This window comes from Plectropomus leopardus, chromosome 10, assembly GCF_008729295.1.
Source record: "Plectropomus leopardus isolate mb chromosome 10, YSFRI_Pleo_2.0, whole genome shotgun sequence".
Taxonomy (NCBI): domain Eukaryota; kingdom Metazoa; phylum Chordata; class Actinopteri; order Perciformes; family Serranidae; genus Plectropomus; species Plectropomus leopardus.
The window spans coordinates 17,193,495-17,208,547 of NC_056472.1; the positions used below are offsets into that span (position 1 = coordinate 17,193,495).

A 15,053-nucleotide genomic window follows, 5' to 3' on the forward strand; every position below is an offset into this window, starting at 1 on the left:
GAGAGGAGCAGAGAGTATGACGTGAAACGCGGCAGTGTGATGTGTGAACAGTTGAGGCTGTTTATTATAGAATAAATGCTACAACTCTTAAAGACCTGATTCACGTTCCCATGTCCAGCTCGCCAGCTGCTGATCAAGTGTCAGAAGTTAGCCCCGAAGTTAACAAGCTAAGTTTGCTTTCTACTGGAAACAGGCCAGGCTTCCTTAAGGTGGACTGTTAAGGTGGACCCGCTTTTCTCATTGTAGCAACACTGAAATGTCTGTCTGCTGAGTCTCTCCTTAGTGAAACAATCATTGATCCCAATTCAAAATGCATTTTGCTGGTATTGATACAGTAACTGTTATGCATTGTTAAACTATATTAGTTGGGTTAGGTTTCATTATTATTATGTGAATGTGAACAAACTACAGTAATGTACAAGATGTGTTACCCAGTTTTTGCTGCACCATAAAACTTTAATTATCTAATTAAAAGAATTTAACTGGTAACTAGTACAGATGAAAAGGCAGCAAAACATCCTTTAATTGTATATTTTGAAAAAAACTTGCCACCGATAATGTCGAAAAATTACACTGGTGCAATCCACAGCTTTGACAATGGAAACGCAAAAATATAACGTTCTAATGTGTACCGAACTGAACCGAACTGGACTGCTTGGTCGCAATGAGGGTACAGATTATGTTATGGCACATATTGCATAACTGCCCTCCTACACAAGGACAATGAAGATATCCCGGTAGCTCCACTGTCGCCACTAAGAACTCCCCCAGAAACTGCCTTTTTCAACATTTTTAAAAGTACTTCCAAAATAGCACTTACTGTTAGGCTCTCTTTACCTTTTACCATCCTTCTATCCACTATTAAAAAGAAAGTAGCACAGGACATTTGCTGCAGTCTTTACGTACACTTATGGCTTCAAATCTATTCCCACTGTAGTTCAGCCAGCTCAGCCAAGAACAACCTTTGACTGATGCTCCCCCTGCCTGTCCACCAAAGACTAGAGGATCCGATAACCCCCTTCTCTCCTCCTGGGGATGTTCTCAACTCACAAAGGAGGAGCGCTGACTCTTAGCAGGGGGGGCTGACCAGACATGTGTGGCTCCCCTCTCCTTAGCTTGATGAGCCTCACTGTGGAAGGAGGTGGAACTACTGACAGGGACTCATGCTGCAATATTCATGAATGGTTTTCTGGTCAATCTTGTAGCCGAAATTGTAACTGCAAGCAGGAACGTTCACTCTGAGCAGTTCTTTGGTATTAGAAAGTGCCGTCAGAGGCGTGAAAGGCATGGTTTATATTGCTGCTGTGGCTTTAAGATTTTGGTTGTGTGCTCTGTGGGTACACCAGCTGATCTGACTGGTATAACTCATGACTCAAGGTATAACTGTTTTTGTCATGCTAAAGAGCATCATGAGTTTAAGTCAAGCTACAGCTGTACAGTTCAGCTCAATGCACTCTGTCCATGTAATGAAATGAAAAGCTTACCATGTTTGTGCACTCTTGCGGCTGGCTTATGTGGAATGCAATGGCGTAAGGCACAGCAGCTGTTGGAAAGAGGGTGGCTGGGTTAACACTTGTGCTGCAGCAGCTTCTTTACAAACAAAATCCATGCTACCCCATTTATAATACGTGACTGTAGTGATCATCTCACCACTTGCAAGAATAAAAAATGTTTGCATTCTGGATAAGCTTAATTGCTTCCACTTCTCACTTAAATTGATCATTTGATCAGCATCATTTCTGGCATGTTATAAAAAAATTTGGAGGAGGAAGGACAACTGCCTGCTTTTAACCTAGTTTTCCTTTTTTTTTTAAATGTGTAAAAATGTTATTGTGATCCAATACAAATGCGCATTTTCTTTCTTTCTTTCTTTTTGTTCTCTTGTTTAGACAATAGCTGTAGTTCTGATGGAGGCTCTTTGGTGATGTGGCATCTAATCTGAAAATTAAATAATTCTCTTAGATGACATACTGGAAATACTTCAGAAACTGAGCATATTTTAAGTCGTATTGGCATAAACAACACATTTAGACAATGTGTTTTAAAATCACTTTAGTTGTTGATATGACTCAACCAGACATGAAAAATAAATAAAAACATTTTTGGAAAAAAGGTGTGTTAAGACCATTTATAATTTTTACTATTAGGTGGTTTCTGTGTTAAGATTCTTTGTCCATTAGACTGGACAGAATATGGACATAATAAAGTACCCTAAGGAATTGTTTATTATTGATTAGAGAGGAGGGGGTGGTGCAAAAAGGGGGAGACCCTTCAAATAATTTTAGAAGCACTGAGGAGGGTAAGTTTTTTTATTTGGCTTAGGGGAGGGACATTCAACTTTAAATGGTTGTATTTTGTATTAACGTTTAATACCCTCAGAACGCCCAAAATGCCACAAATGGATTTTTGAAGGCATATTTTCTTTTAAAAATTGCCAAAATTACAACATTTATAATTAAAACTGTGGAAGCAGAAATAAACAAGCAACTGTTTGCAATAACAAGAGGTGGTCATGCATGATATGCATGCATGATAACAGATTTTTTCAGAACTTTAAATAATCAAAGGGGACCTTTTTATAAACTATTAATGGTGTGAACATATAAGTATGGTTAATTATTGTAAGGGAAGGGTCATGAATTTTCCCCAAGTCACTCAGGGAAGCTCTATGAAAAATAATGTGCAGATCCAGGAGGGCTCAAGATTTTTTTTAAAAAAAAAAGGCAAAGTCACACTGCAGCCACCCTTCTTCTCTGATAAATAAAATATAGTCCCTTCTCAACATTACATGTACTTTTTGCTAATGATTAATGAGTGCGTTTAGAGTAGAAACCCACCATTACAGTTTTTTGTGTTTGCTTGGAATATAATTGAGTTCGGACGGGTTTAATTAAGTTAACCATCGCAAAACAAAACTCTTCATAAACAGCAAACGTTAACTGGCGTCAGTTACTGTAAAAACACTGACGCAGTTTAATTCACGGTATATTTGACGATGTTACACTTAAATATACTGCTAGCATAAACATGTCATGGTGCTTGTCGGCGTTTGGAAAAATGGAGAACACCTGGGGAACGTTAACATTAAACTAGCTTTAATTTTGAAAGATAAATGTTTTGACGGTGGCCTCTACATGTCGTGGATGTCTGCGATACTTAGATAAATTCATAACTTTTACTCAGAAACGTAAAAGAAAGCGCGACGTTGAAGTGAATCGTTAGCTTCAGCATTAACTATCATTGCTCCTGTTCGTCGACACAACACCTGTGTCCAACTGTTTCAAAAACATCAACGACGGGCTGTAACTTTTACATTTCGCGAGAATCCTTTGAGGTGTAACTGACATTTAGCCTATCACAAAGGAATAAACTGTAATTTAATAAACATAAATACGATGGTAAACTGACTGAAAATGCACGGTGCAAAGTAAATCCGTTGCAAAGTCCTTCCTGCTCCCTGTGCACCAGCTTGAACCGACTAAATGACACCCGTTTTAAAAGTGCACTTTTTAAATCAAGTACCCTTTTTTTTTCAGCTGTTCTTACCTTGTGCCTCTTCGAGAGTAGTCTCCAATTCAAATCTTGAAAGCTGGTCTTCATTCCGCTGCTCCTGTGGGGGAAACTCAGTGTTCACACGTGCAGCACAGGTGCTCTACTGTAACGTGCCCTACTTCACGTCACACTCTGTGATCACGTTTTACCTGTTGTGAATAACAGGCGGTATTCAACAGGATCTGAGTTCAGCGGGTCATGGAGGAAAAACACTGTTTCATTTATACACTCAGTGAAGGCAATGACTTTACAAGAGACAAGTGAAATGATAAAAGCTTTATTCATAACAACACTGCTTGACAAGAACATTGTGTGCTGAGCACACCAGTGTATTTCTGCAGCTTAATCAAAACTCTGTAATACTTAAATATAGATTTTTACGTATAATCTAAGGAGCATTTGAGTACCATAGGTCAGACCTGGTCTGCCCTACACATCCAGTATTATTTGGATAATACACTTTCTAATAATTTATAGAATTGTTCTCATTTCTTGTTCAACAGTGATGCATCAAATGCAAGATAGTCATCACACAAAATAAAAGAGAAGCATTAAAATGTGCATGTCAGCGCCAGGGATATTACTTAACGTCGTGTGAGAAAATAAACCAAAATACAGCAATTATTAATTATCAAAATACATAATTTTATGTACACTGCTGGAGACTACCAAAAGAGGTAAAACAAAAGACAGTTCCTGCGTCTGTGTCATGGGATAAAGGGTTGTGGAGAACTCAAAGTAGACAGGATAAGCTCCTCCTGGAAGAAAAAAAACCACACACAATGGTTCATTCATGTGTTGTGGAAACATTTTTATGATATCATATTGCAATGTAGGTGCAGGATTTTGCTTACAGTAGATGATGTATTGTCAGAAGAATTAAGGCACTGCTATGGACTGCTCTCTCCTTCCACTTGAACAATCCCACTAAAAGATGGTGGTTTATCCCCTACTCCCTGCAGAATGGAGCCCTTGTCACCATCAACCTCTCTGTTTTCACTGTCCTGTGATGTCAAAACAGAAACACAATGTATGTGATTACTGAAAACATAAAGACGCAAAAAAGAAAACAAGACTGCTGTATTTTTAGTTATTTCAACTGCACAACAAAAATATAGAATTTCTGCAGGTCAAAATTTGGCATCAGAGAAAAAAAGGATTGTCTCAACATAAAATAATACAAAAAGCCCGAAATGCCCCAAGTATAAAGAGATGCGCCAGAAATGTATGTTGGTCTTTTATTAATCATTGATGTCCATTTGAATAATGCACATAGAAAGCCAACAATCTTAACTGTCTAATGACTACAAGACATGTAAGATCCTGGGTCTTCAACAGAGGGTCTATGACCTGTAGGGGGGTCCTCTGAGTAACTGCATTTAACTGGTTTCATTTAAATTTAAAAATGAGGGTTTTTTTTGTTTGTTTTTTTCAAAAATTCAAATATGTCTGAAATACATATTAACATGAATCCGACAAATGAATAGCAAAAAAAACAAAACAACATTCAGTTTACAATGAACAACACTGCTAATAGGCATACTGTTTCCCTTGAATTGTATGCAATCATGTCAGTTGGCTGATGCTAAATCACGGTGCAACACTTGTCCATTACAGCGAGGCGTAACTAATCGTGACATACTATTGAAACATATTGGCCAATTAGCTGTATTACTATTTCAAGTGCATGGTCATTATTGTGATACGCAATGGCTCATATTGTAACTTGATGATAATGATGACATGATGTATAGTATGTATAGTAAACAAACCTGCCAATAATAATAATTTTTAATTGCTTAGTACTGTATGCACTATAAAAGGGTATGTTTATCAATGGCACTTTGGGTTGTCCTACACATGATTAGGCCTGGTTTAATATGCAGCTAAATTGGCCAATATGTTTCAATAGTATGGGTTCTGCTCCATATCTCTTTCAGTTTCTTGAACAGAAAAACACTGAAGACCCCTGGATTAAATTGTAGAGTAGATTATTATGTAGCCTAAAGTAAAAACTGCAAGTTTTTCATCCATCTCTAAAGCTCATATAGTTATGAGGACAGGCTTTTATTAGTTAGTCTATTCTGTGTAGAATACCCTGCAGATATAACTAAATCAGTGGTTGGGCACCTATTTCCTCTTTGTCTTAACTGCCACCTCTCACCTTCAGTTTTGCTTTGATTTTTTTTCTGAAATAGTAGACCTTCTTGATCCTTCATTTCAAATTAAGTTAAAATGGAAAAGCATTTTTTTTTTAATACTAAGGCTTTAAAGAGCTTAGCGAGTAGTTTATATTAAACCCTGGGCTAATTCAAGTCAATGGAACACAGTATTCTGCTACTTATAAGATTTTATAATGTTCATGAGGGTCAATAACTCACTGCTGATCGCAGTGTAAATAGCTGATACAGCACCACAGCATTTGCAAAAGTGGTTTTAGTTTCAAACAAACTAAAGCAGTAGTGGGATAAGTCACCCACTTGTCCACTTCTATGTAGCTCTTTTAAGAGAAAACCAAAAAACTGCTTTGCTCAGCAGTGCAAAGTGCTCTTCTACACAAGCATTAATGTAGTGTATGAGTTAAAGTATATTTTTAAAAAGAGCTATGGCCAGCAGCAGTGGTCTCATGAGTATGAAGTGCTGCTTTCATCTTTACTTAGATATTTAAAACCAAGCATACTTTGCAATCAGAACTCACCTTGAGCTCAGATAATCCTTCTGAATCTGTGACTGATGAGCGACTGATTGGGGAGACAGGTGGCGAAACCGGCGACTGAGGCGACTGAGACTGAGACGACTTTGGCCATGTGGATAAGGAGTTGCTCCTTTTCACAGCAGAGGACACTGCCTGGGCAAAGCGGGATGGAGTAACAGGAGAATAGGGCCTTGGAGCGGCAAAGCTCCTTAATTTTTCCAAACTTAACCCCACGCTTGGCTCTTTAGACAAACTACTTTGCCTTGTCATTCGCTGGAAGGCTACATGCTTGTCTTCCCCCTTTTGGGCTCAGCCCAACATTAGCGGCCCCTGTTGCCTCCTCTTGACACTGCACAGGCGGAGGAAGGGGAGGGGGTGGTAACTTTGCTCTCTCTGCACTTCCTTGAGCCTCTCTCTGGTCAGAGCCAGGACTGGCGCTGAGACTTTTTTCTGCTGCGGAGGTTACATAATACCCAGGTGTTTTTTTGTGCTGTGCCAAGCGGAAAGAGCCGGGCTTAGGTTTAGTTGCGGGTGGAATTTTCATCTCCTTGACCTGTGCAGGTGAACCTGCTTGAGATGCCCCATTAGGTGAGGTTGGGATCTTTTCATCTGTGTTAGGTAAACTTGTTGGTGACGAGGAATGAATGGATTCAGGTATACTTCCATTAACAGTGTCTTGAGTTGTAGTAGTAGTGCTAGTCAGTAAATCTTCCCTGGGTACAGTAGAGTGCAGCTCACTTTTTTCCTTTGAGATCTCTGTCTGTTCCCCCACTGCTGTGCTGTCCTCCAACTGAAGAGAACCGATATTAAGTCCGTCTTCTGGAGCTGCAGGAGGTGGCTCCAGCGTCAGTGCAACTTCAAAATATCTCAGTTTCTCCAGAGATTTCTGAGGCACGATAGTATACGTTGTCATCCCCACCTTGGGGATGTAGTCCCTTGTCAGCTCGTTGGAAGGCTTCGGCTTTGGCTCAGAGTTTGTGGCATAAATAGACGGCGCCTTTGTTGTCGCAGGAGCACTTGCTGTGGAGTCTTGGCACGACGAGGTCTCCGAGGTGTGGGATAAGGCATTTCTGAGGTCTGGCGCATCCAGTTCCTCCGTTGCTGTGGCCATATCTTTCTTCCCAGGTGATTCAACGGCAGGCACATTAGCTGAGGACGGGACTTTATCCATGTGTTGTTGCAGAGACACAGGTGAGGGTGTGAAATCTGTTTGCACTTGAGCGTCCTCTCCAGTGGGGCATGATGTGCTTGTGGCCATCGGGCTCTCCAACCTGTCAGTTTGCTCCCGGAGGGTTTCAGTGTTTGCCTGAATGGAGGCCTGGGCTACAGGTGGAGGGAGGATGCTGGATACAGCACTGCAATCTACACTTTGAGGTGTAGCCTCTTCACAGATTGAGTGTTGGGGTACATTTTCAACTGGACATGGACCACTGTCTGTAAAGAAAAGAACATCTGTAATGTGAGACTGGTCTTTAAGAAGCAAAAAACATTTGTACTTTGGCATACTAAGGCAAAGTTCATAATAATCCAAGTCCAAGAGTATGTATATCTGTATATAAAGTACTATATATATATATATATATATATATATATATAATCTAATATTAATTTACTTATCCACTCATTTATTTATTATTGGTAATAATTTTATATTTTTTGTAAAAGATAAATAAGGGTCTATGCATACAGGTGTGTATAACGTAGTATTTATTGTTTAGATATAGGGTGTATATGTGTACTTCGGTATATAACAAGCCTTGGAATTCTATATGGGAGTTTTTGATGATAATTTAATTATTATTATATTATATATTAAAGGGGTAGAATTAACTAGGTTTATATGTCATCCTACTCCTTTTCACACATTGCAATTGTGTTTTTTATTGTCTTCTTTTTTTTTTTTGTTATTCATATGTATTAAACTGCTGTTCTTGTTGTTTTTTACATGTTCGAAATAAAGATATCAATCATATCAAAAACCCACCAGCATCTGCCGTTTCAGATGAGCCTGTGTCATCCATCGTCCTCACAACACTCAGAGTTGCAGCATCAATTACCGTACTCTGCAGTTGACTGTAAAGTCGAGCAAAGAGAAAGAATTAAAAGTATTGCAGATGTTAAAACATGGCTGAGGCTGCAAAAGTCATACTAGAGTTCGTACTTGCCATCTGAGGACAGATCACATGTCTGATCTTCCCCATTTCTCTCCTCTGACTTTGTGCTCAGTATCTCAGTATCTGGGGACGGGGAGTGCACCGAGACATCAACAGACATGTTGAGGCTGCTGTCCTCTCCCTGGGTTTCACTAGCAGTTGCAGACATTACAGAGGCAGCACTCTCCTCTTGCTCCATGATCTCCTCCAGTGTGTTAGCAGCTGCACCTCCTGGAAAATGACATCATGAAGAAGTCAAATTTCATTTTTCTTTTAGTTAGTTACCCCACCATATGCATTACAAACCAAGCATCCAACAGTTTTTATGTCATAGGTACAATCATTCACCCATCCCAATATAAAAGGTTCCTCTGATGAATGAATTCCACTTAATAATCTTTTACATCTCACCCTCCCTTGTCTAGTTCTTAATTTAGCAGCGACAGGAAGTGCACCACAGAGGAGCAGAGAGCAAAAGGAATTTCAAGGCTTCTTAAACAAAACTGCAGCTTCTCACAGTTCTCAGCGTCTGATCTTTGTATCTACTGAGCAGCACTGGGCTGTTGGGGAAACAGCAGAGGAAGTGATCTTTCTCTGTGAACTTAAGTGTTTGAAAAAAATTAGGAGCAATGGGAGGACGGAAATGGTGGTGTATACATGTAGACGGCAGTCGGATAAAGTATGTGATTACTGTTAATGAGGTCTGGGAGATATGCCGCTACTGAGGGGACTTTGGGTAACAAAGGAGTAACAAAAACAAGAAAAAAAGACAGACACAAGGGCATGGAGGCCGTTATTTATAGAAGTTTAGGCAAGAAATAAAACTGCTGTTCCTGTAGATGTTTGTGGGATATATAGGACACCAGTTTTTGCAGAAAACACTTGATCAAGTGATGTCAGCATTGTTTGTGGTGCTAAAGCAGGGTTTTCCAATGCTGTACGTAGATTTTAACAATTTCTGTTGACATTGAGGTCTGTGGATTGTCTACAGAACTGCAGGGTTTCCCGTACAGCCTTCTTAATTTCTTGTTTGTTTAAAATATACATTAGGCTTAGCATTTCATTTATTTCTGTTCAGAAAACTAAATGAAATGCTATTTCTAAAAAGTTTAGATTATTATTGAAGATGTTAATTTTAAAGAAGACCTGAACACAAGCTGTATTCACAGTGCCTTTGCTTTCTGAAAAACATCTTCGTCCTGCATTAGAAAACACACAGTTAATAAAAAAAACAAGGAGCTTTTGGAACAATGGCCAACGTCAGGGAGAAGAAAACACTGAATTTGTCAAAAAAAAAGAAGCCTATTGAGTATGTATCACTGTTAAAAATAAAAAAAAAATGTACATAATACAGACAGAGACTTGTAAAAAAGTTCCTAAAAATATTTGAAAACTTATCTCTGATGCAATATTATATAATAAGGAAATAACCTGCTCAAAATGTATCCAAATCACTCGTTTTACACAGACTTCCTGCAGTAGTAATGCAAAGTAATGCATGACTAGATGCCATCAACAGAAAGTGAGAAAATGTGCTTTGAAATGTGTGTCATCTGACCACAAAAATCCAACCTCATCTCAAGCTCCAAATCATGATATTTCTCCCATCTCTTACTTCAGTAATATAAGCCAAAATAAATTGTCTGTGTTTATCTATTAGACCAAGGTTAATTTTTTGAGGAAATTTTTCTTTGTTTTTACTTTAAATTGCTGTGTACACAGGACGGGTGGAGCTTCCCTCTTAGAACAAAACAGTGAAACAGTGCGGGTCGGATTATTCTCTACACAATCAAAGGAAACTATTTCAAAGCAAGTATATTATACTTGACCAAGGAAAAATACCAGGGAATTCAGAGCCTACAGTAATCTGGAAAGTTGAAAAATGACTCCTTAGCAGACATTTGTTTTTGGTTTTGATTTTTACAAAGATATTTTACATGTAATTGAATAAGCAGCTTGATTTCTAACAGTAAAGTGATTCAATGCATTGAAAAAGAGAAGAAAAAATGATAAGAGTACTGCCTTCAGTATGTTAATATGCGTAAATATACGAGGTGAAGCACTTTAAAAACAGGCAGACGAGGCTCAAGAGCTAAAAAAAAATATCAAATGAATCAAAAGGCAGAACAGGCACATGCAAGCAGCACTAATGCAGCAAAAATCCTGAAATGATGCAAAAAATCACAAATGAAGCAGAAGCAGAATAAAATTATCTTTGTGATCTGACTGCCATATAGCAGTTCCCATGATCATGCAGGAAGTGTTTGAAAGAAGCCACTATTCAGTAATGACCACTAGGAGGCACAAGAGTCACATAAAAACAAAAAACTTCAAAGTTTGAAAATGCCGGTCTTTGTATTTGAGGCCAAAGTACACATGACAAAGCATCACAGAACAGGCAACATTTTATTCTCAACGCTGCAATGAAAAACTCTAAATGTGAGATAAAAAGAACAGCCCCACTGTTCATGAAAACTCAAAAATGAAAATCAAGACAAACCTTGCAAATTTTCATCCAGAGAAGCTGTTTCCTGGACAACAGCACTAGGGGACATTGGGGGTGTGGAGGAGCTTTGCGTTTGGTTCTCTTCAGTGAAGACTCTGCTGAGGACCCACGACTTAAACCAGCCATCTATGGTGCATAACAACATTTAATTAAGTCATATAATAATAGATGCATCTAAACACAGAAATCAGGACTATGCCAAGGTGTCAGTGCTTTGGTCCACACCTGGTCTCTGTCCAGTTGGGTACCAGGTTCAGACTGGATCCTCCGACGAGTACTGATGTCCGAGGAGCAGCTCTGTGACACAAGGATTGGGGGCTGGGGTGCACGTCTCTTCTTTGGCGCATCGATGGACAGCGTAGGGGAGCCGAACGGAGACGAGTTGGAGCTAGGTAAGGCCATGCTGAGAGGTCGAGGCTTGCTCACAAGAACAGGAGAAGCTGGGGCACTGGCTGTCGTTGCCTTTAAAGAACAAACATCCAATCAGATCATGATAAGAGGCCTGTTCCCAAACAACAAAGTTCAAGTCAACCAATGGCAAACTAAAGTCAACAAAAACCTCCCTCTGACCATTTAAAGTTACTCACTGATACAGCTGTATATTTGCATAATGACTACATAAAAAAAAAAATCCTGCCTTAACTTACCTGGTCAGATTTTTTCTTGCTTTTTCGAAACTTGCTGAAGAGGCCTTTGTTTTCTTTCTCTTTCTGATTTTTATCTTTCCCCGGTGTGACCGTTCCTGAAAACATAAACACCATTGTAAGATACCATTGATCAGAAATATGACAGCTCTGTCGATATGAATCACGCAGTTTACAAACTGAAATACCTGCATGTGTTGGTGAGGCTGGACTCACAGGAGAGGCAGGTGGTCCTGCAGAGCCAACAAGCATGTGATTTAGCACAGAACAACCCCACACAAGACAGCTGACAAGGTGCAGTAAATGCTTAATATGCTAAAATCTTATTTAATAAGTAGCATGGTTTGACATTTTGAAAATACATTAGTACTCACCTCTAGTGTCTCTTGCATAAATCTCCCTGATTGCATAATCATTAAGAGAGCAGGACAGGTCCAGAGGGGGGCCAGTGATTGGACATCTCTCAATAAAACTGTAGACTCCACGTCAAATTCACATTTCTCACAGATGGCTGGTAAGTGTTCAGCTAGGGGCACTCGAGGATTGACTCGTAGTATAGTTTTCTGGGTCTTTTTATAGTTTATCACCATCCGAACAGTTGCCTGGAAAATAACAGATGTGCCACTTAATTTGGTCAATTCTGTTCAGCAATTCAGCATTTCAACATTTACAGCAAATAGTAATGTTTAAGCCTTTAAAACCTGGTTCTACATCAGCTTTATGTGCTGCGTTCAGATGCCCCTCACTAACTATTTAACCCTTTAGACCCTGAGCAAATTAGTTTGATTTATTTCAAAAACATGAGAACAAGGCAATGATCAACTTGGCGAGAAATGTCCCAAGACTTGCAAAAAAAAAAATTAAACTAGGGGTGAAAATGACCATAAAACGATGTTTATAATCATTATAATTATACATGAAAAAAATATATATATATATAAATATATATATATATATATATATATATATATATATATATATATATATATATATATAATGAAAAAAATATATATACACATAAAGGATTAATGGTATTGTTTAATGTACCTCGGGCATCTGAGGACCTGTCTTCTTATTTTTATCATCCCCTTTAGCTTTAAGTATGATCTTCTCTGCATCCAAAGTTCCTATGAGAGCGTTGGGCTTGAGTTTGCTGTGGTTCTTTTTGGCAGTGACCAGCTCTAAGGTGTGGCTTGATGGGTTCAGGTGATACTTTGCACAAAGCGTCACTAGTAGATCCATTAGGGGTTTGCTGAAAAAGACACAGAGGACATGATGTTACAAAAACAAAATAGTTTGTTCCTCATAAGAGTGGAGACAAGTGATACAATCTGGGTAAGTTACACAATGTAAAAACTATATATTTCAAACAAAGCAATTTCGAAATCAAGGATAATAATGATAGGTATGGTTTGACATCTTTAATTAAGATTTTAAAAAAAAGGGCATGAAAGTTACCTAACTTATCAGTTATTTTTTCCATTATTGGTTACTTTCACAATGAATGAAGTGATCTATCAAACGTCTGAAAAATTTCAGAAAAAATTGAAATATGTCCATCCCACTTTCCGAGACTCCAAGCAAGTGTCTTCTTATTTCTTGTTTTATCTGGCCAACAGTCCAAAAGTCAAAAATATTTTGTTCATAATTATATACAACAAAAAAAAAAATCATAAAATCCTCATATTTGGGGGGTTGGCGCCAGAGAATGTTTGGCCTTTTTGCCTAAAAAATGACTTATTAAAATGATTAATTGATTACTATAATAGTTGCTGATTAATTACTGTAATCTAACTAACACATCACTCACCTAATCACCGCAGCTCTGGTTGTTTAGAGAAACAAAGACAGCTGATTTCATATCAAACTAAGGTTAAATTTGAAGCTGTGCAGAATGTGTGGAAACAGGTGTTTTTACAGTAACTTACTGTGATAGTAGTCTCATGAGGCTTTCTTGACACTTATAATACAGTGTAAACATAATTCCTTAAACTTAATCCTCAAAATGAAGTGTTGTGTAGGCACTTAAAACAGGTTTAGAGGAAGAAAAGAAGGTAAAGAATTCAGTGCCTAATCCTTTCATATTGGATTGGTCTCAGTCATTTCTCCAAAGGCCAAGGTGCAAAAGATACCTGGGAAAGAGTGTTTGTAAACTGTGTGCATTGTAAGAAAGATAATGTTATCTACAGTAAACTCTGTTGATGGAAAGTCTGAGCTCTGTAAGTGAGTGGACTCGTGGAAGGACACCTTGTATTAAAAAACAGAGGTATGTTGACACATGCTGATCTGCAGCTGACCTAGCCGAAGATTTGAACAGTAAGATTTTTTTGGGTCCCTGTTGCAACCGTAACATGAAGAAGAGCTAATCTTAAAAGTATGAGATGCAAAAGTTCTTAAATGCTTACTCATATCATTTGGTGAGAGAAAAGAAATGAAGAAATGCAATCAATTTCACTCTTAGGACAAATATTAACTAAAAGCACACAATCAGCGGCTCCACCTATCTGACTTAATCTTATTGGAACTGCATTTTGTGTGATGACATCATGATCTAGTGTTCAGATGTAATATTGAAAGGTTCAAACAAATACACGATGGTGTCCTTAATCAAACAGTGCTTTAACTGTACCTTCCATGGACTGTGGTCATCTCCTCTACGCCGCCCGGCAGAACCACGACCAGAGAGAGGTCTTTATCAATAAGGTTTTCCTTCTGGTCCATGGCTAAATGAGGGTTTCCTGGGTACCACTGGGAGAAACCCGGGGAATCCAGCTTTTTTAGTCCAGGCGGGGATGGTGCTTTGCTTTTGGTCGACACCCTGTAGTTGGACAAGAAAGTGTAAATTATTCTCAGAGTTGCTTCAGCATTTGCAATAGGTGGGTTTTGCTCTGACACAAGCCAGACAAATTAATACTTTAGAGATGACTGGGAACGGTTTTTCACTTATATGCATGTGTGTGCTTTTTTTTTCTTTTTTTTAAATGTCATTGAAATTGTTTCTGCTATTTCAAACAATAATCTGATTGAAAATCAAAGTGCAGCAGACAGCATGAAAGGAATCCTTTCTTCCTTAGGTTTTAGAGAGCAGGGAGGCTATTACATGAAAGAGCTCAAGTCCACTTTGCAAACAAGTCACAAGACAACCAAGTGGACAGATTTACTCATTGAGCCTGAAGAAACGGCTGTGAATAGACAAACATGTGAGAGATAATAAGACACAAGTTAGAGTTTCTGTAACTGCAGAGACTGTGTTTGTGGTAAAGATGGATTTAAAGTGTTTTTTAAGTTCTTTTTAGGATAGCAGCAACAACCCACATTTTCATGACGATCACCCGACATGCTAGGATCATGGATGTTTTGAACGAGTCTACCAGACACAGGCCCAAGGGCACAAAGTCTCAGGGGCCCTCCTGGCCTTGCAAAAAGTAACTCAAATGAACATGTATCGACCAGAGAGAGACCCAAAATGACCACAAAGAAACACAAAATGACTAAAAGGGATG

The 15,053-nt window shown here is 38.6% G+C and overlaps 2 protein-coding genes across 4 annotated transcripts in view; both read right to left on the bottom strand.

Moving 5' to 3' along the window:
• grb14 (growth factor receptor-bound protein 14) overlaps positions 1 to 3,719 on the bottom strand; it is a 42,934-nt gene extending 39,215 nt beyond the window's left edge. For 2 of the 3 annotated variants that reach the window (XM_042495216.1, XM_042495213.1), the window contains exons 1-2: positions 3,547 to 3,669; positions 1,485 to 1,543 (exon numbers count right to left, since the gene is read on the bottom strand). The gene's annotated coding sequence lies outside the window, so the exon portion shown is untranslated. Of the gene's footprint in view, positions 1 to 1,484; positions 1,544 to 3,546; positions 3,670 to 3,701 lie in introns of those variants that run through there. The other variant, XM_042495214.1, reaches the window with a different exon arrangement.
• Positions 3,720 to 3,813: 94 nt separating this feature from the next.
• cobll1b (cordon-bleu WH2 repeat protein-like 1b) overlaps positions 3,814 to 15,053 on the bottom strand; it is a 28,933-nt gene continuing 17,693 nt past the window's right edge. Inside the window, 15 exon segments of the mRNA XM_042495029.1 lie at positions 3,814 to 4,310; positions 4,407 to 4,556; positions 6,251 to 6,550; positions 6,552 to 7,681; positions 8,232 to 8,320; positions 8,409 to 8,631; positions 10,901 to 10,961; positions 10,964 to 11,032; positions 11,132 to 11,368; positions 11,554 to 11,648; positions 11,739 to 11,783; positions 11,925 to 11,991; positions 11,994 to 12,152; positions 12,598 to 12,802; positions 14,180 to 14,368. Of these exon segments, the coding sequence (XP_042350963.1) occupies positions 4,443 to 4,556; positions 6,251 to 6,550; positions 6,552 to 7,681; positions 8,232 to 8,320; positions 8,409 to 8,631; positions 10,901 to 10,961; positions 10,964 to 11,032; positions 11,132 to 11,368; positions 11,554 to 11,648; positions 11,739 to 11,783; positions 11,925 to 11,991; positions 11,994 to 12,152; positions 12,598 to 12,802; positions 14,180 to 14,368 (2,983 nt within the window). The 3' untranslated portion in view covers positions 3,814 to 4,310; positions 4,407 to 4,442.